Raw genomic sequence first — 21,349 nt, 5'->3', positions numbered from 1 at the left:
TACATACCATCAGTTTTGGAGAGATATAGCAATGTGGCCATGGGGTTGGGGGGGGAAGGGGGGAGCTTAGCGATCAGGAACCAGGAATTGCTTGGGCACTCTGGACCTGAAACGATTTAAATGTTGACAATGCTTTAAATGTGAAAAATACAACTGGCCCAATACTTCCATTAGAGAAAAAACAGGCACTTGCCTGGGCTGTTTTGATTGACAGGTCAGCTATAGAAAAACGTAGCCATTTCTTTTTACCATTTCATTAGCATGCATCGCTTTCATTTGTACTTGTTTGTATCAAGGGACGTTATGAATGTTTGGGTGAATTTCACAAGGTACAGAACCACTTATCTTAGCAGGGAACTCTTTGCTGATAGCTGTTCTTGAGCGAGAGCATTGCTTCATTGTTAAAAGATTTTTAAATGTCCATTTCAAATCTGTAGCTCTTGCAGTATGCCCATAGTAGATACTGATTAGTGGAGATGGAGGATACATAGAAAGCATTGAAGAGCATGGAAGTATTGAGGGAAATGTAGAGGGGACATGATCATATCTGGCAGCATAATGTGGCATGGAGAATAGGAGAGGAAATGGATAGCATGGAGAATATGAAAGAGAACTGGGAGCATGGGGCTAGAAAGATGATGGAGGGTGCATGAGGTTTGAGGATACAAGAAGGGTGGTTTGTGAAGTGTGTGGAGGAACACAGGAACAGAAGTTGGCTATTTAGCCACTCTGTCATTCCAAATCATTGCTGATCATCAACTCAATGTCATATTTCTTGATGTCATTAGTTGCTAGAACTCTATCAATATTTTTCTTGGATCAATTGATGACCAAATTGCACAGCCCTCCAGGATAGAGAATGTCATAGATTCACCACCCACAGAGTGAATAGATTCCCCCCTCCAACCCCAACATTGTCTTAAATTGCTTGCCTTTTATTCTGGTACTGATCCCTGGTTCTAGACCTGACAGGAGAAAGTGAGGTCTGCAGATGCTGGAGATCAAAGTTGAAACTTTATTGCTGGAACAGCACAGCAGGTCAGGCAGCATCCAGGGAACAGGAGATTCGACGTTTCGGGCACAGGCCCTTCTTCAGGAATGAAGAATTCCTGAAGAAGGGCCTGTGCCCGAAACGTCGAATCTCCTGTTCCCTGGATGCTGCCTGACCTGCTGTGCTGTTCCAGCAATAAAGTTTCAACTCTAGACCTGACAGACAGGGGAAATATCCTTTCTACATCTACTCTGTGTATTCAATTAAGAATTTGGAAATTTTCTGTAATTGCTGTTATTCTTCTAAGAGAGAATATAGGAACAATGTCCTCAAATGATTTTGCATAGGACAGTTACCAGGAATCAGTCTGGTAAACCTCTGCTGCACTCCTCTTTGGCAAGTATATCCTTCCCTTGATACAGGGATCAGAACTGCACACAATACACCAGGTGAGATCTCACAGTTCAAGACGTGTTCCTCCTGGTTTCAAATCCTCTTGTTTACAGGTGAACATGTCATGTTCTAAATTACTTGCTGCCCCCAGAAATCGAGCTTTCAGTGACTTACGAACAAGGACAGCTGGGTTCCTTTGGACGCCAACACTTTACAATCTTTCACTATTTAAGAAATACATGGCACCTCCGTTCCTCTTACCAAATTAGATCGCTCAAACTTATCCACATCATGTTCCATTTGCCATGTTCTTGCCCACTCATTCGTTTTGACTAAATGTTCTTGAAGCCTCTTGCATTTTCACCATGTTTGTATCATCTGCAAACTTGGAAATATTACAGTTGGTCCCCAAATTCAAACCAGTACGGGAAATTGCTGGACATGGATGAATAAGCAGAAGTGCAGAATATTCACTATAAAAGAATCTGTCAAACAGGAAGCAGCAAGAATACCATTTGACTCCATGGAAATTCTGAATATCTCAAACTTTCCAGATCCATCATTTGCTCCACGAGTCAGATATTCTTACTTACTTAGACTCAGTTCATCCAGCCCTGTTCAAGACAATGGGCAGCAAGATTCTGCTATCAATCCCCATCTACCGAAATGCCTTTAATTACACCTCATGTGGTGTCCCAGTCTAGAAGGTCCTCCTTAAATGTATTTTGCCAAGTCTTCTTTGGCCATCTGATGATGTCCATTCTACTCTGGAAGGGCATATGACAGAGCGAATTAACTTCCTTTTCAGTCTCAGTTCTCTCTGCCATGTTCTCCTCCGAGGTACCTCAGACCAGTCCTTTGCATCACAACTTCACTGGTAACATTGCCTCTACAAATGATGTCCAAAATCTTAGGTAGGCAACACCACTATAACACAAACAACTTCAATTATACTTCTGCTGTTTCCTTCCATGTCTCCCTGGCATAGCTTGCAGTGGCATCGCAATGGATAGGCATAATGGCAGCTTCATAGCTGTGATGATGGTTTTGAAATCCCCACGATGTGGAGTCACTGGAAGGCCAACATTGCTTTGCTGATTCTTATATGGACCTCATTCTCTACATTTAACTTCCTGGAAGAAGCTATCAATCTCCTCAATGCAAGATACCCTAAACAACCTAATAAAGCTCCTCACAAATTAGTCTTCCCTTTAGTTGTTACACTTCAGTATTGTGCTTGTGTTTCTGAACAGACTTTGTAAAGGAAAATAAAACAATGAAAATAAAGACTGTAAGTGAGGAAATATAAAATCTGCATAAAGCTTGGTTTTGGTTAAAGTTGTGAAAAAGGGAGAGTGAGGCAAAAGTGCTGAAGAAATGAATCACAGAGAGGAGGTCCTCTGCCACCAGTGGTACAATAGGATTGGTGTGCAAAGGGCACCAGAGCTAGTGGAATGAAGGGCCCAACACAGGAGATGAGTGTGTGGAAAGTCATAGGGGAAGAGTGTGTAAGGGTTAAAGACAGATTCATAACTGAAAGTGAACATTTTGAAAACAATGCTTTGGAGAATTAGGAACCTATATTAGATCAGTGAACATAGAACAATACAGCACAGAACAGGCCCTTCGGCCCACGATGTTGTGCCGAACATTTGTCCTAGCTTAAGCACCCATCCATGAACCTATCCAATTGCCACTTAAAGGTCACCAATGATTCTGACTCTGCCACTCCCACAGGCAGCGCATTCCATGCCCTCACCACTCTCTGGGTAAAGAACCTACCCCTGACATCTCCCCTATACCTTCCACCCTTCACCTTAAATTTATGTCCCATTGTAACACTCTGTTGTACCCGGGGAAAAAGTTTCTGATTGTCTACTCTATCTATTCCCCTGATCATCTTATACACCTCTATCAAGTCACCCCTCATCCTTCTTCGTTCCAATGAGAAAATGCCTAGCACGCTCAACCTATTCTCGTACGACCTATTCTTCATTCCAGGCAACATCCTGGTAAATCTTCTTTGCACCCTCTCCAAAGCTTCCACATCTTTCCTAAAGTGAGGCGACCAGAACTGCACACAGTACTCCAAATGTGGCCTAACCAAAGTCCTGTACAGTTGCAACATCACTTCACGACTCTTGAATTCAATCCCTCTGCTAATGAACGCTAATACACCATAGGCCTTCTTACAAGCTCTATCCACCTGAGTGGCAACTTTCAAAGATCTATGAACATAGACCCCAAGATCCCTCTGCTCCTCCACCTTACTAAGAACCCTACCGTTAACCCATTCTTATTTGTCCTTCCAAAATGGACAACCTCACACTTGGCAGGGTTGAACTCCATCTGCCACTCCTCAGCCCAGCTCTGCATCATAAGTAAATCGCTTTGCAGCTGACAACAGCCCTCCTCACTATCCACAACTCCACCAATCTTCGTATCATCTGCAAATTTACTGACCCACCCTTCGACTCCCTCTTCCAAGTCATTAATAAAAATTACAAACAGCAGAGGACCCAGAACTGATCCCTGCGGAACTCCATTTGTAACTGGGCTCCAGGCTGAATATTTACCATCTACCACCACTCTCTGACTTCGACCGGTTAGCCAGTTTTCTATCCAACTGGCCAAATTTCCCTCTATCCCATGCCTCCTGACTTTCTGCATAAGCCTACCATGGGGAATCTTATCAAATGCCTTACTAAAATCCATGTATACTACATCCACTGCTCTTCCCTCATCCACATGCTTGGTCACCTCCTCGAAGAATTCAATAAGACTTGTAAGGCAAGACCTACCCTTCACAAATCCGTGCTGGCTGTCCCTAATCAAGCAATGTCTTTCCAGATACTCATAAATCCTATCCCTCAGTACCCTTTCCATTACTTTACCTACCACCGAAGTAAGACTAACTGGCCTGTAATTCCCGGGGTTATCCCTATTCCCTTTTTTGAACAGGGGCACAACATTCGCCATTCTCCAGTCCCCTGGTACCACCCCCCATTGACAGTGAAGACGAAAAGATCATTGCCAACAGCTCTGCAATTTCCTCTCTTGCTTCCCACATAATCCTAGGATATATCCCGTCAGGCCCGGGGGACTTGTCTATCCTCAAGTTGTTCAAAATGCCCAACACATCTTCCTTCCTAACAAGTATCTCTTCTAGCTTACCAGTCCATTTCACACTCTCCTCTTCAACAATATGGTCCCTCTCGTTTGTAAATACTGAAGAAAAGTACTCATTCAAGACCTCACTTATCTCTTCTGACTCAATACACAGTCTCCCACTACTGTCCTTGATCGGACCTACCCTCGTTCTCGTCATTCTCATGTTTCTCACATACGCATAAAATGCCTTGGGGTTATCCTTGATCCTATCCGCCAAAGATTTTTCATGCCCTCTCTTAGCTCTCCTAATCCCTTTCTTCAGCTCCCTTCTGGCAATCCTGTATCCCTCCAATGCTCTGTCTGAACCTTGTTTCCTCAACCTTATGTAAGCCTCCTTCTTCCTCTTTACAAGACATTCAACCTCCCTCGTCAACCAAGGTTCTCTCACATGACCATCTCTTTTCTGACTGAAAGGTACATACATATCAAGGACACGTCGTATCTGTTCCTTGAAAAAGTTCCACATTTCCACGACATCCTTCCCTGACAGCCTGTGCTCCCAACTTATGCTCCTCAGATCCTGTCTTACAGCATCATATTTACCCTTCCCCCAATTGTAAAACCTACCCTGTTGCACGTACCTATCTCTCTCCATAACCAAGGTGAAAGTCACAGAATTGTGGTCACCATCACCAAAATGTTCACCCATTAACAAGCCCATCACTTGTCCCGGTTCGTTACCAAGTACCAAATCCAATATGGCCTCCCCTCTGGTTGGACAATCTACATACTGAGTTAGAAAAGCTACCTGTACACACTGCACAAACACCGCCCCATCCAATCTACTTGATCTAAAGAGCTTCCAATCAATGTTTGGGAAGTTGAAATCACCCATGACTACTACCCTGTGGCTTCTGCACCTTTCCAAAATCTGTTTCCCAATCTGTTTCTCCACATCTCTGCTGCTATTTAAACACCCAACAAGGTGACTGCTCCTTTCCTATTTCTGACTTCAGCCCATACTAGCTCCAAAGGGAGATCCCCCTCGAACTGCCTTTCTGCAGCCGTTATACCATTTCTAATTAGCAACGCCACCCCCCCTCCTTTTTTACCACCCTCCCTAATCTTACTGAAACATCTGTAACCAGGAACCTCCAATAACCATTCCTGTCCCTCTTCTAAGCACGTTTCCGTGATGGCCACAACATCGTAGTCCCAGGTACCAATCCATGCCTTAAGTTCACCCTCCTTATTTCTGATACTCCTTGTATTGAAGTATACACACTTGAGCCCATCTCTGTGTCCGCAAGTACTACCTGTCAGTGCTACCTTCTCCACAGCCTCCCTACATTCTTGGACATCCTGACAAACAGCTAGCCTACTTGCTGGACTACAAGTCCGGATCCCATTCCCCCTGCCAAATTAGTTTAAACCCCCCCCCGAAGAGTGCTAGCAAACCTACCTCCCGGGATATTGGTGCCCTTCTGGTTCAGGTGCAACCTGTCCTGCTTGTACAGGTCCCACCTTCCCCAGAATGCAGTCCAATTGTCCAAATACCTGAAGCCCTCCCTCCTACACCATCCTTGCAGCCACGTGTTCAACTGCACACTCTCCCTATTCTTTGCCTCACTGTCACGTGGCACCGGCAACAACCCAGAGATGGCGACTCTGTCCGTCCTAGCTTTTAGCTTCCAGCCTAACTCCCTGAGCTCCTGAATGACCTCCCCACCCCTCTTCCTACCTATGTCATTGGTGCCAACGTGCACCACGACTTCTGGCTGCACACTCTCCCCCTTAAGGATTCTGAAGACACGGTCTGAGATGTCTCGGACCCTGGCACCCGGGAGGCAACAAACCATCCGAGAGTCTCGCCCATGTCCACAGAACCGCCTGTCCGTCCCTCTAACTAGAGAGTCCCCTATAACTAGCGCTCTCCTCCTCTCCCCCTTTCCCTTCTGAGCCTCAGAGCCGGACCTCGTGCCACAGACCCGGTCACTGCAGCTTACCCCTGCTAGGCCGTCCCCCCCAACAGTATCCAAAGCGAAGTGATAACCTAAACTCAATATAGTAGCTACTTATTCTATTAGCAAGAGGATCACTACATGGCAGAATTACATTATTAGATTTAAAGTTTCATGCTTCAGTAAGAAATTATGTAAAGAAAGTAATCTTTTGGAAAAGAAAGTTTGAGAGATTGTCATTTTAAATGGTCAGATACAAAGAAATTAAACTGTCAGACATCATGCAACATTTGGCTCATGCAGTGGCTCAGACAAATAACACTGCAATCTAAGGATTGAACATTTTTCAAAGATTTTATCTTCAAAAGAATGATTCTCTTTGAACAGATGCTTTCTAGAGCTGGCACATTGATTCCTCATGCAGTTGGCTGCAATAAGTCCTAGCGATACAGCTAGTAATGTAAAACAGAAAAGAAAGAATGATGAGAAACAGCTCTGAAAGAAAGAAGAAATAGTAAAATGATGCTTTTGACTTAACCTGTTGCTGACCAAGGCTGTTGCGAGTTGATTCAATCAGATATTTAAGGTCCTGCAGGTATAAAAATAACTTCATAAACACTTGATTCTAAATTTTATCACAAAAAGAAACCAACTCTTGGATTAAGGGGGAGCTGTTTTGGCAATCTGTGGATAATAAAGATGGCTGGATGGAAAGATGGATGGGTGGTTAAATTGGCTTGATTACGTATACAGATAAATGGTTAAATAAAGGTTTTAAATGCATGAGTGCAAGGATTTGTTGTCTTACTCATTCATGGAATTTTGTCACTGGCTGGCCACATTTATTAGGATGCTGGGGATCAGAGCTTAAAAATGTGTTGCTGGAAAAGCGCAGCAGGTCAGGCAGCATCAAAGGAGCAGGAGAATCGAAGTTTCGGGCACAAGTCCTTCTTCAGGAATGAGGAGGGTGTGCCAAGCAGGCTAAGATAATAGGTAGGGAGGAGGGACTTGGAGACGTTGGGAATGCGATAGGTGGAAGGAGGTTAAGGTGAGGGTGAGAGGCCGGAGTGGGGGTGGGGGCGGAGAGGTCGTGAAGAAGATTGCAGGTCAAGAAGGCGGTGCTTAGTCTGAGGGTCCGTTTGGAGGTGGCGGAAATGATGAAGGATGATCCGATGTATCTGGAGGTTGGTCGGGTGGTAGGTGAGGACTAGTGGGGTTCTGTCCTGGTGGCGATTGGAGGGGCGGGGTTCAAGGGTGGAGGAGCGGGAAGTGGAGGAGATGCGGTGGAGAGCATCGACTGAGGAGAAATTGCGGTCTTTGAAGAGGGAGGCCATCTGGGTTGTTTGGTATTGGAATTGGTCCTCCTGGGAGCAGATGCGGCAAAGGCGAAGGAATTGGGAATATGGGATGGCGTTTTTACAGGGGGCAGGGTGGGAAGAGGTGTAATCTAGGGAGCTGTGGGAGTCAGTTGGTTTATAGTATATGTCCATGTTGAGTCGGTCGTCTGAGATAGAGATGGAGAGGTCTAGGAAGGGGAGGGAGGAGTCTGAGACGGTCCAGGTAAATTTGAGGTCAGGTCAAGACCTCAGGGGATCTCCCAGCCACCGCCTCGAACCTCATAGTCCCACAACCCGGCACCACCCATTTCTACCTCCTGCCCAAAATCCACAAACCTGACTGCCCCGGCCGACCCATTGTCTCAGCCTGCTTCTGCCCCACCGAACTCATTTCTGCATACCTTGACACGGTCCTGTCCCCCTTAGTCCAAGAACTCCCCACCTACGTTCGGGACACCACCCACGCCCTCCACCTCCTCCATGATTTCCGCTTCCCTGGCCCCCAACGCCTTATCTTCACCATGGACATCCAGTCCCTATCCACCTCCATCCCCCATCACGAAGCCATCCGCTTCTTCCTTTCCCGCCGAACCAACCAGTACCCTTCCACTGACACTCTTCTTCGACTGACTGAACTGGTCCTCACTCTGAACAACTTCTTTTTCCAATCCTCCCACTTCCAAACCAAAGGAGTAGCCATGGGCACCCGCATGGGCCCCAACTATGCCTGCCTCTTCGTTGGATATGTGGAACAGTCCATCTTCCGGAGCTACACTGGCACCACCCCCCACCTTTTCTCCGCTGCATTGAAGAGGAGGTTGAACTTTACTAACACCTTCCACCCCGACCTCAAATTTACCTGGACCGTCTCAGACTCCTCCCTCCCCTTCCTAGACCTCTCCATCTCTATCTCAGACAATCAACTCAACACGGACGTATACTATAAACCAACTGACTCCCACAGCTACCTAGATTACACCTCCTCCCACCCTGCCCCCTGTAAAAACGCCATCACATATTCCCAATTCCTTCGCCTTCGCCGCATCTGCTCCCAGGAGGACCAATTCCAATACCGAACAACCCAGATGGCCTCCTTCTTCAAAGACCGCAATTTCCCCTCAGACGTGGTTGACGATGCCCTCCACCGCATCTCCTCCACTTCCCGCTCCTCCGCCCTTGAACCCCACCCCTCCAATCGCCACCAGGACAGAACCCCACTAGTCCTCACCCACCACCCCACCAACCTCCAGATACATCGGATCATCCTTCATCATTTCCGCCACCTCCAAACAGACCCCACCACCAAGGATATATTTCCCTCCCCACCCCATCAGCGTTCCGGAAAGACCACTCCTTCCGTGACTCCCTTGTCAGATCCACACCCCCCACCAACCCAACCTCCACTCCCGGCACCTTCCCCTGCAACCGCAAAAAATGCAAAACTTGTGCCCACACCTCCCCCCTTACTTCCCTCCAAGGCCCCAAGGGATCCTTCAATATCCATCAGAAATTCACCTGCATCTCCACACACATCATTTACTGCATCCGCTGCACCCGATGTGGCCTCCTATACATTGGGGAGACAGGCTGCCTACTTGCGGAACGTTTCAGAGAACACCTCTGGGACACTCGCACCAACCAACCCAACTGCCCTGTGGCTGAACACTTTAACTCCCCCTCCCACTCTGCCAAGGTCATGCAGGTCCTTGGCCTCCTCCATCGCCAGACCATGGCAACACGACGCCTGGAGGAAGAGCGCCTCATCTTCCTGAAGAAGGGCATGTGCCCGAAACGTCGAATCTTCTGTTCCCTAGATGCTGCCTGACCTGCTGTGCTGTTCCAGCAATAAAGTTTCAGCGCCTCATCTTCCGCCTAGGAACCCTCCAAATACAAGGGATGAATGCAGATTTCTCCAGCTTCCTCATTTCCCCTCCCCCCACCTTTTCTCAATCCCAACCCTCAGACTCAGCACCGCCTTCTTGACCTGCAACCTTCTTCCCGACCTCTCCGCCCCCACCCCCACTCCGGCCTATCACCCTCACCTTAAGCTCCTTCCACCTATCGCATTCCCATTGCCCCTTCCCAAAGTCCCTCCTCCCTACCTTTTATCTTAGCCTGCTTGGCACACCCTCCTCATTCCTGAAGAAGGGCTTATGCCCGAAACGTCGATTCTCCTTCTCCTTTGATGCTGCCTGACCTGCTGTGCCTTTCCAGCCACATTTATTGCCTGTCTCTCGTTGCCATTGAGAAGGTGGTGGTGAGCTGCCTTCTTGAACCGTTGCAGTCTATGTGCTGTTGGAAGACTCACAATGCCATCAAGGAGGGAATTCCAGAATTTTGTCTCAGCAACAATGAAAGAACAATGTTATTTCCAAGTCAGGATGGTGAGTGGTTTGGAGGGGAACTTGAAAGTGATGGTGTCCCCATGTATCTGCTGCCCTTGTCCTTCACGGTGGAAGTGGTCAAGGTTTTGGAAGGCACTGTCTAAAGATTAAGGAAACTTGGTGAACTTCTACAGTGCACCTTGTAGTTAGCGATCACAGCAGTTACTGAGCATCAGTGAGGGAGTGGAACTGCCGATCAAGTGGGCTGCTTTGTCCTGGATGGCGTTGAGAATGTGATGCTGGAAAAGCACAGCAGGTCAGGCAGCATCTGAGAAGCAGGAAAATCGACGTTTTGGGCAAAAGCCCTTTCAGTGATTCAGTGATGGTAATGCTATTGAATGTCAAGAGGTGATGGTTAAATTGTCTCTTGTTGGAGATGGTCATTGCCTGTCATTTGTGCAGCACAAATATTAAGTCTTGGCCTGAGCCTGTATATTGTGCACAGCTTTTTGCATTTAAACATGGACTGCATCAGTATCTGAGGAGTCTCAAATGATCAGAACATTGTGCAATCATCAGTAAACATCCCGACTTCTGACCTTATGATGGAGGGAAGAACATTAATGGCTGGGTCTAAGACATTATCCTGAGGAACCCCTGCAGAGATATCCTGGAGCTGACTGACCTACAACAACCACAATAATTTTCCTATATGCCAGGTATGATTTCCATCTGATTGCCATTGACTCCAGTGTTGCCAGGCCTCCTTGATGCCACACTTGGTCAAATAGAGCCTTGATATCAAGGGTGTCATTCTCACCCTTGGAATTCCACTCTTTTGTCCATGTTTGAACAAAGGTCAGGAGTTGGGTAGCCCTGGCAGAAGTCAAACCTGGCATCACTGAGCAGGTCATTGTGGAGCCGTGTTGCTTGATAGTACTGATGATAACACCTTTCACTACTGTACTCTTGTTCAAGATTAGACTGGTGGTGGTGGTGGGTGTGGGGTGGGGAAGGGCGGGGGGGTCATTAACCAGGTTGGATTTCTCTTGATCTTTGATCACAGGACATAGCTGGGCAATTTTTCATGTTGTCAGGTAGATTCCAGTGTTGTAAATGTATTGCCTAGGGGTATGCCAAGTTCTGGAGTGCAAGTCATCAGTATTTCTACCAGAATATTGTCAGCGCCCAAAGCCTTTGCAGTATTCTGTGCCTCAGAATGAATCAAATTGGCTGAATACTGGTGTCTGTGATGCTGGGGATCACTGGAGGAGGCAGAGATGGGTCATCCACTCTGATGGAACTATCTGGCTGTAGATTGTTTAAAAATGCATTATCTTTTGCACTGATGTGTTGGGCTCTTCCATCAATGAGGATGGGGATATTTGTGGAGCCGCCTCCTCCAGTGAGTTGTTTATTTGTTCACCACCATTCACAACTGGCTGTGACAGAATTGCGACAGATCTGATCCATTGGTTGTGATCACTTAGCGCTGTATATAACTTGCTGCTAATGCTGTTTAGCATACAACCTGTTGTATAGCTTCACCAGGTTGATGCCTCATTTTCAGGTGTGCCTGCTGCAGCTCCTGGAATGCCTTCCTGTACTCTACATTGAGTTACTGGAAAAGCACAACACATTTTTAAGCTCTGATCTCCAGCATCTGCAGTCCTCACTTTCTCCCTGCACTCTACATTGAGTCAGGGTTGATGGTATTGATAGAGTGGGAGACATGCCAGGTTATATAGATTGTGCTGGAGTACAATTCTGTTGGTGCTGATGGCCCACAGCATGTCATGGATGCCCAGTACTGAGTCTCCAGTTCTGTTCAAAGTCTATCCCATTTAGCATGGTGAGAGTGCCACTGAACACAATGGCAGATAATATCAATATGAAGATTGGACTTTACCTTCATAAGGACTGTGTGGTGGTTACACCTGTTGGCACTGACATGGACAGAGGCATCTATGGCAGGTGGTTTGTTGAGGATGAGGTCAAGTATATTTTTCCCTCGTGTTGGTGTCCTCACCACTTGCTGCAGACCCAGTCAAGCAGCTATGTTCTTTAGGAGGCAATCAGCTCGATCAACTCGTGTTGTTGCTGAGACACTCTTTGTGGTGGCCATTGAAATCCCCACCCAGGGTGTATATGCACCCTCAGTACTTCCTCCAAGTGTTGTTCAACAAGGAGAACAGTGCGTGGTACTCAGTAGAAGGTTTCCTTGCCCATGCTTGACCTAGTCCTATAGGACTGCATGGTCTCTGTTGGATTCAATGTTGAGGACTCCCAGAGCAACTCCCTTCTAACTGCATACCATTGTGCTGCCACCTCTGCTGGGCTTGTTTTGAGATGTTCCTGCAATTGTGGCTTGTTAGGCCATTTCAGTGAGCAGTTAAAAATCAACCATATTGTAGTGGGTCTGGAGTTACATGGAGGCCTGAGCAGATAAGGACAGCCATTTCCTTCTCTCAAGGACATCAGTAAACTGGATTTTTTTTCTAATAATTACCAAAGCTTTCACAGTCATCATTACACTTGCAATTCTAGATTTTTATTGAATGAAATTCCACCATCTGCCAAGGCTGGATTTCATCTCAGGTCTCCAGAACATTACCTGTGGCTTTGGATTACTAGTTCAATGATAATAATACCATTAGGCTATCGCCTTCCCCCAAAAAGGGTGTATAGCTGGATAGATTAGTTAAATGGGTAATCTGATACATTAAGTAGACTGTGAATGGCTGGAGAACTGGATTGATGCATGGATTGGATGGATATATTAGATGGAAAAATAACGAGAATGGATGGACTGGATGGGTGATGGGATCAGATGAACAGATTAGCGAGTGATAGAGTTCAGGGGGCTGGTATGGAAGGATCAATTTGTTACATGGACTGGGTAGATAGATTAGACAGAAAGATGCATGGCTCACTTGCAGAGTTGAAGGGCTGGGTGGACTGAATTGATGGACATTGGGTGGACTGGAAGGATAGATGTACAAATTAGATAGATTGGGTAAATAGATGGACTTGGAGAGTATCTAGGATGAAAGGTTTGAACAGATAGATCAAAGATTGAATGCTGCCTTCCATAAATACATGAATTTGAAGTATGGGGCTTAGATGGATGGATTCTACAGATGTCTTGATGAGTTGATGAAAGGCTTGGATTAATTCATTTTTTAGACAGATAAATACATGGCTATTATTTGATAGCATTACATCAAACATCCTTTATGTTATATTTCAGATTAACAACCAAATACAGTGCCTAGATGCATCTGAACTGATCCAGTTAGAACCTATCATCACTTGAGCGATGTGATGAATGTGACAGATAAATATATTTACGATACATAATACTTTTTAATAAAAAGGTTCAGAGACAAGTTTTGAGTAGAACCACCAAAGTCAGACTGTTATATGAGAAGACTCCAACTTCACCCAGAAGATTAGAAGTTTCTGTGAAACTGGCAACATGTTAATGGCTAAGTTTCATACAAACAGCAGGTATTTGTACCTTGCAATCTCTGTGCACACTACATAGTGAGTATAATGTATTAAAGGAGCTTCATTTCATATGGTGCAAATTAGATATGTATACAACTAATAGATGTTAAATATTTTAATACATGTAATTACAGATAATTAGTTTGCTGATAACTTGTTAAATATTAATTGCAGCAACTGCATACTTTCATATGGAACTGTTTCAGATGATCAGCAAATTGAAAACAAATACTGTTGTACCTGTGCTGATGCAATATCCTCTACCTCATCAAAATTAAAGTTTGAAGGAGAGTTTTGTCCAAGAAATCTGCAGGCCATTTTATCTTTATAAATTATTGTCTATGGAAGGATGATAGACAACGGCATTACAACAATAAGCAGAACACCTCAACAGAATGAATTAACTATCATTTTCACATCCTGGGTGCTTGTATACTTTTATTATTTGTTAATGAAATGTGACACTGTCAATATTTCCCACCCATCTCTAAACTGTCCTTAAGAAGGTGGTTCTAAATTGCTTCTGCACTGGTGCAACACATGTGGGTATATAAATTCACAGTGCTTTAAGGAAGGGAATTGTAGCGTCTTAATATCTTGTTATGACGATTCTCTAAAGTGACCATTACAAACAGAGCAAACCTCTGCTGTAGCTATTAGCTGGCAGTGGGCTTGTTGTAGCTGACTATAGCATGACTTCGTAGATCCTTTGAGTAAATTTATTGATGCTGAATTTCTCAACTGAGACTTGTTTGTTGCGGTTGTGAAAACCGAATATGCCAAATAACTCCATGGGGTTCAAACTACTACTGAGCAAGATTCTCATTTAGGAATGCAGCATCCCTGAATTTATCTTCATAACGCTTATTAAAATCAAAGGACACATCATCACATTTTACAATTATAGCTAGGGGTGCAAAGGAATTATGTATATTTATAAATATATCCAGGGCAACTGAGTGTTGTTGCACTTTAAAGGAGTTGGAACATTATTCCTGTCACATAAAAACATCTAACAAAATATCGCTGAAGATGGAATTAGAAATCTATTTTCAGTAAGAAAATTGTTTGATCCCCTTTGTGTAGAAAGCTCTTACCTGCTGCCCAGTTTGGGAAACATCATCTTTGAAGCGTAACTTCCTGTCTAAGTCGTGTATTACAGCATCCTTGCTATCCCGTATTTCATCATCTATGGATGTTCGTGGCGATTTGGGCACCTTCTTTAAGATACCTTGTGGAGGGCTGCATTATTAAACAAAAAACTGTCACTTTATAACATTTGCACACATGTAATGAATAAAACAAATATAATAGATTCAAGATAAAGTAGTAATTTAGTACCCATTAACAACAAGACGATGCAGTTGGTTAACATGTTGCTACTGGATTAACTGTTAGAACCCATGTGAAATTATTTTGGGTCAGCTTCAGTCTATGATATTCCACACATGATGAAATTATTTGGTTATATTCATTTTCTTTTGTACTGAGCAAGACAACAGCTGTGACTGGTGACATTTTCTGAACAAGCAGTTGCAAGATGGCAACGTTCAATTCTGCCCAGCAACAGCGGAGGGACTTTCATTTGTTGACTCAGGAAAGTTTGATGGGTCACTAACTTGAGTACAAAAGTAGACAGGGTTAAAAATGTCAGTGAGTTGACAGAGACAGAGAGAAAATAGATTCCATGTTAGGAGTCCTAATTTTAATTACAAGGAAGACAACTGATTTACATGATGTCTATATATGGAACAGTAAGTCAGTTTCCAAGAACAGATGGACGTATCACTGTTGCTATAAGGTACATCAAATTCTCGGATTTATTGGATAGCTATGTTTCTCAGTCAGGGCTTTGGAAAAGTCCTGGAAGTTGTGGTGTTCAAAACAAGCCAAGTGCCGCTAATAGGTCAGTATAGCTTCAACAGTGAGCATGAGCCTGTGTGTATCTGTGTTAAAAGCAGTATTTGCTTCGAGCCTAAGGAAAATCTAAAGGCAGATGAAACTCGTTGTCAGCAAAAGTCGCAGTTGTGCCAAAGAATAATTTTTTACAATTTCTCTCATGGGTGAACACTGCTGGTTGGGCCAGCATTTATTGCCTGTCCCTAGTTGCCTTTAAGAAGGTGATGGTGGGCTGCCTTCTTGAACTGCTGCAGTCTAGGTGCTTTGGATTGACACACAACACTGCTAAGCAGGGAATTCCAGGATTTTGATGTTGATCCAGCGACACTGAAGGAACAGCAATATGTTTCCAAGCAGGAAGATAAGTGTCTTGGAGGGAAACTTGCAGGCAGTGGTGTTCCCAAGCATCAGTTGCCCTTGTCCTTCTAAATGGAAGTGGTCATGGGTTGAAAGGTGCTGCCTGAGGATCTTTGGTGAATTTCTGCAGTCCATCTTGTAAATAGTACACACTGCTGCTATTAAGCATCGGTGATGGAGGAAGTGGATGTTTGTGGGTGTGGTGCCAAACATGTGAGCTGCTTTGTCCTGGATGGTGTCAAGCTTCCTGAGTGTTGTTTGAGCTGCACCCATCCAGGCAAGTGGGGAGCATTCCATCACACTTCTGACTTGTGCCTTGCAGATTTAGGGGAGTCAGGAGGTGAGTTACTCACCGCAGTATTCCCAGTCTCTGACCTGATGTTGTAGCCTCTGTACTTATATGGTAAGTGCAGTTGAGTTTCTGGTTCATGGCAATCCCCAAGATGTTGATAATGATTTTTTCAGTGATTGTAATGTCAAGGGGCAGTGGTTAGATTGTCTTTTGCTGGGGATGGTGATTGCCTGGCATTTTGTTTGGCATGAATGTTACTTGTCACTTGTCAACCCAAGCTTGGATATTATCCATTTGTACAGCTTCAGTGTCTGAGAAGTACATGGAATGTAGCCTTAGGTCAGGGGATCGTGGACTCAGGACAGGACGGTGATCAATCAGAACAGTAGCAGTCACTGAGGAAGGCTTTGACAGAGAGTCTGTTGAAGTTGGGGGGTGGTTGGGGGGAGGGAGAGGTTTCAAGACCAGATTTCTAAAAGTTAAAAAGTTCAATCCCTTGTGAAGATTTGATGACCCATAGTGTCCTTAACATTTGGCAACTACTGCAAGGGATTTGTCCTGATTACATTCCCTATTTGACATGAGCAATGGGTGTTTGATCACAATATATTATTCATGTTTAACGCACGTTAATTCTGGGTGTTAGAAGTGAGTTATCTGTGTAATGAAGACTGTATTACTGATCTAACTTGTACAGTAAGGAAATGTGATTGTTCAAAACCATGGAATATTATGGCTTTATCCTCTATTTTGTCTCACCTCTTATTAACTTTGACAATGTAACGGTATTGGTCCCTAACTGGATTATAATTATAAATTTGGTGATCCAGTTTGGCATTATAACATGCCTCATAAAACAGCCCATAGTCAGCAAAGGTGCACAATCTTGTTCTGAAAGCCCATAGTAATGGCTGATACTGGATGCAGAGAATTCATTGGCTGATCTACCAGTCCATGACTGCTGGATTGCCACTTAACTCCTGTATTTTTGAAACAGCACTGAGTTTCTCATTCACAAGTGGTTGTGGAGTCACTTCGCTCTCTCTATCACATGCTGCTTATTCTGGTTGGCATGCAAGAATCTCTGTTTTGTAGCTTTACCAGTCTGACACCTTATTTTTAATTATGCCTGGTGCTGCCCTGGCATGCTTTTCTGCACTCTCATTGAGCTAGGGATAATCCTTGGGCTTGATGGTAATGGTCGAGTGAGGGAAATGGTGGGCCATAATGTTGCAGATTGTGCTGAAATACAATTCTGCTGATGTCCCTCAACACACCACGGATGGGTGATTATCGAATTGCTAGATCTTTTTGAAGTCTGTTTCATTTTGCACAGTGCTAACAAATGGAGACAAAGTTGCACAATTATTCCAATTTGAACACTCACATCTCGTCACATACCAGCTTCTTGATACTGACTTTTCAGTTACCATTAAGCAAAGTCTTTGTTCTCGAGCAAGTTATTTGTTTCACAGATAAATTTTTATCAGAATAAAATCAGTTAATCATGTTGCTGAGGGTTGTATTTTTCTTAAGTTTGTGGCTTCGCTTCATTAAAGTAACAGGAGAAAACTATCTATAAGGTAATGCAGTAACTATTAGAAATGGATGCATTCAGCTGGGAAAGTGTGGCATTTTGACATTCGGAAATTCTTTTCGGATCTACAGTGAGATTGATGATCTAATAATCTTGGTGTTGATAGAGACAAAACTGGGTGTGTTTGTGAGGAGTACAGGAATTCAGGATGGAGCCTATTTTCATTGAATTTTTACTTGTTGAGGCTGTCCACAAAAACATATTCTGATGGCTTGCCCATTCCTATTCTGTCCTCACATGGAGACAAGTTAACCTCCACATACCCCACAATTGAGACAATGCTGGGCTCCCTCAAAGTGAGATCATCTGTCTGAAACAAGCAGTAATTAGCCAGAAGTGGGGTCTAATATTCTGCTTCCAAACAGAAACGGAACCATAGTCAGACAGGAAAAACAGTAAAAGGACAGGAATAGACAGGGAGAAACTTTCTTATATAGGCAGAGGGCCTGAGGAACAGAGCATGCCGAACAGACAGGGAGAAACTGTTCCAACATAGATAAAGGTCCCAAGGAATACAGTGTACAAGTTTAAGATAATTGGCAAAAGAACCTGAGGAAACATGAGGAAGAGCTTTTTGAAGCCACAAATGTTTAGGATCCGGAATGCATTGCTTGCACACATGGAGCAGGCAGATTCAATTCTCAAAACCAAACCGGATAGTTATTAGGCAAGGTCTTTTCCCCAGGGTGGGGGAGTCTAAAACTCAAGGGCACAGGTTTAAGGTGAGAGGAGAAAGATTTCAAAGGGACCGAAGGGGCAACTTTTTCACACAGAGGATGACATGTACATGGAATGAGCTGCCAGAGGAAGTAATGGAGGCTGGTACAATTTCAACATTTAAAGTACACTTGGACAGGTACATAGGTAAGAAAGGTTTAGAGGGATATGGTCCACGCCCAGGCAAATGGGACTACTTCAGTTTAGGAAGCCTGGTCAGCATGGACAAGGGTCTGGGCCGAAGGGTCTGTTTCCATGCTGTGTGACTCTATGACTATTAGACAGCAATAAATGTATAAGATCATGGAGAGAAGGTTATAGAGTAGGACTGATTAGCATTCTAGCTGTCAGAGAGCTGTCCCAAGCAGGAAACACCAAATGATCTTCCGATGCTGTGATCATTCTATGATCATATGGACTCCATGATTGAGAAGGGGGTACACAAGAGAACAACAGAACACATGCTCAATCAAATTCAATTAAAGCAGACTGACAGATGGAGAATCTAGCCTCACAATTCCCTTACATAGTAGTTTCGAGGAACAAGCTTTCATGTCCCAATTCCCAATCTTCCCACACTGAATCACACAGTTGTAATACATTTTTGTAACTGACACTTACATTGCTGGAGCACTCTTGGGAAGACCCATAGCATTGGTAGATGGTGCAGAGGGCAATGATGGTAGTACAGAGCTGAGGAAAGCCACAGGATTCTGAACTGGACTTGGGCAGGAGTTGCCAGCATTAATTGAAGTTGGTGATACAATCCGAGATTGAGAAGTTGGCAGAGAAAGAACTGGAGAAGAAGTGGCTTGTCCTGTAGCACTCTTGATGGAGAAACTGTGTGAGAGTGGGGATGACAAACTCGGACCAGGATATTTATCAGGATTCTGAAATGCTGCTGTGAGTGGAAATCCGAAGTAATTCTCTTCACTATACTGCTTTCTTTCAGATACCCTATTCAGCATGGGCAGAGGAGAAAGTGAGGGGGAATGACTTCGGACAGCAGCTGGCATAAAACTCTGAGTGGCAACAAACTGCTTTGGCCGAGTATAATTGAATGACTGGGGCTGGTTGTTTTTCAGAGTTGGTGACCTGCTAGATGGGCTTGATTGCACGGATGATTGAGGAGTAGAACTGACAAGATTCATGGTAGATTGAAATGCAGTTGGCACTGAGGAAGACATAGAAGAGGACTGCTGCGCAGATTGTTGTAGGATTGCTTCTTGTTGTTCTTGTAGGACCTGGCTGTGTAGCTGTTGCAAATGGACAGGATCACTGCACAAAGAACAAGAGAAAGAACAAGGCAATGAGTTAAATCCAAGTACAAACAGCTGGCACAGATATGCAGATTTAACACAAATCTCCTACTCTGAAGAAAACAACACAATGTCACGCAGCCCCTCTCCAACGATGAAATGCTCCATCCCAGTGCTGCTATAAAAGTCCTTGTTTTAATGACAATGACTGTTCCCAGGTAACAGGATCAGAGCTGTGAGTTAAATTCTGTCTAAAATTGCACTCTTATTGCTGAAGAGTATAAGCACGAAGAATATAAAGTTAATACAAATATTTCCCTCTTTCTCTGCCTCTTTCTCCTCATTGGCGGTCTGTGTTGTCCTTGACGGGCTTTGCATGTAAATTAATTAATTTGGAAATGGGGTGCTTTAATGATGGGAAAAGGAAACTGTTCAGTTGTGAGTCAGAACACTTCTGGATAGAAAAGAGTAAGACAAAAAAAATTAACAAATCTTGAAGGGCTCTTCTGATGCAATCATAGAATGCCTACAGTGTGGAATTAGGCCATTCATCCCATCAAGTCTACACTGACCTTCTGAACAGCATCCCATTGAGAGCCAGCCCCCTACCCTACCCCATAATTCCACACCTATCATGGTGAATCCAGAAAACCTACACATCCTTGGAGATTATAGACAATTTAGTCTGGCCGATCTACCTAACTACACATCTTTGTGATGTGGGAGGAAACCAGCACACCCGGAGAAAACCCATGCAGACACAGGGAGAATGTGCAAACTCCACAGAGCAAGTCGCCCGAGGCTGGAATCGAACCCGTGTCCCTGGTGCTGTGAGGCAGCAGTGCTCACCACTAAGCCACTGTGCCGCCGAACAGTAGTGTCCCTACCTCTGAGCCAGAAGGTCCAGGTTCAAGTCCCACCTGATTCAGAGATGTGTAGTAACATCTCCAAACAGGTTAATTTAAAAATTAAATTAACATAAATCAAGTTTTTGATCCAATTAACGCACTGGACAACACAGAAACATTTATCTTAGTATTCGATCCACATATCAAATTACAAAGTTTTTTTTGAGAAAGTTCTACATTACAACAGTGACTACAAATCAGAAATATTTTATTAGCCATATTAACAGTGCAGGAGGTCCTGCAGTTTGGAAACATGCTATATAATACAAGTCTTTCTTATTAAACAGTAAGCCAAACAGCAACATCTCATATTTAATTATACACCTAATATGCTTCATTAGTTGTCCCTAAACCACCTGAGGATTACCTGGGATGACTTCCAACACCGTTTTTGGATTAGGAACAAAAACATGGTTATGTATTATTATGTTATGACATTCTCATTGATGTCTGCAATTTTGGCACAGTTCAGGAATTACATAAGTATGCTCTCCCACAAAACTGAACTATACTACACTGACATACAACTCTTTTGATCCATTCAACAGGGTGTGCCATTCATCCAGATGAAGTTAGCGCGGACCAGCTGATCTTTCATGTTCATGGGCCATTGAGAAATGTGGCAATAGGAGCTCTCCCACTGGTTTCTGTGCTACACCCAGCCCCCAAGAATCTTTCCATTTACTGCTGATC

General features: G+C 44.2%; 1 protein-coding gene across 6 annotated transcripts in view; it reads right to left on the bottom strand.

Annotated features, from left to right (window-relative positions):
• Positions 1-21,349, bottom strand: part of LOC122561011 (myopalladin) — a 311,619-nt gene that overhangs the window by 44,958 nt on the left and 245,312 nt on the right. For 3 of the 6 annotated variants that reach the window (XM_087999125.1, XM_043712278.2, XM_043712277.2), the window contains exons 11-14: positions 19,111-19,767; positions 14,725-14,869; positions 13,868-13,966; positions 6,995-7,045 (exon numbers count right to left, since the gene is read on the bottom strand). In XM_087999125.1, coding sequence (XP_087855251.1) covers positions 6,995-7,045; positions 13,868-13,966; positions 14,725-14,869; positions 19,111-19,767 — 952 coding nt within the window. The remainder of the gene's footprint in view (positions 1-6,994; positions 7,046-13,867; positions 13,967-14,724; positions 14,870-19,110; positions 19,768-21,349) is intronic. The other 3 variants (XM_087999126.1, XM_087999127.1, XM_087999128.1) reach the window with 3 other exon arrangements.

Source organism: Chiloscyllium plagiosum, unplaced genomic scaffold (assembly GCF_037043375.1).
Source record: "Chiloscyllium plagiosum isolate Xiang-an unplaced genomic scaffold, Cpla_swu_hap1 HiC_scaffold_22, whole genome shotgun sequence".
Taxonomy (NCBI): Eukaryota; Metazoa; Chordata; class Chondrichthyes; order Orectolobiformes; family Hemiscylliidae; genus Chiloscyllium; species Chiloscyllium plagiosum.
Note: the sequence above shows the minus strand (reverse complement) of the source record. Positions and strands in the feature narration are given on the sequence as shown.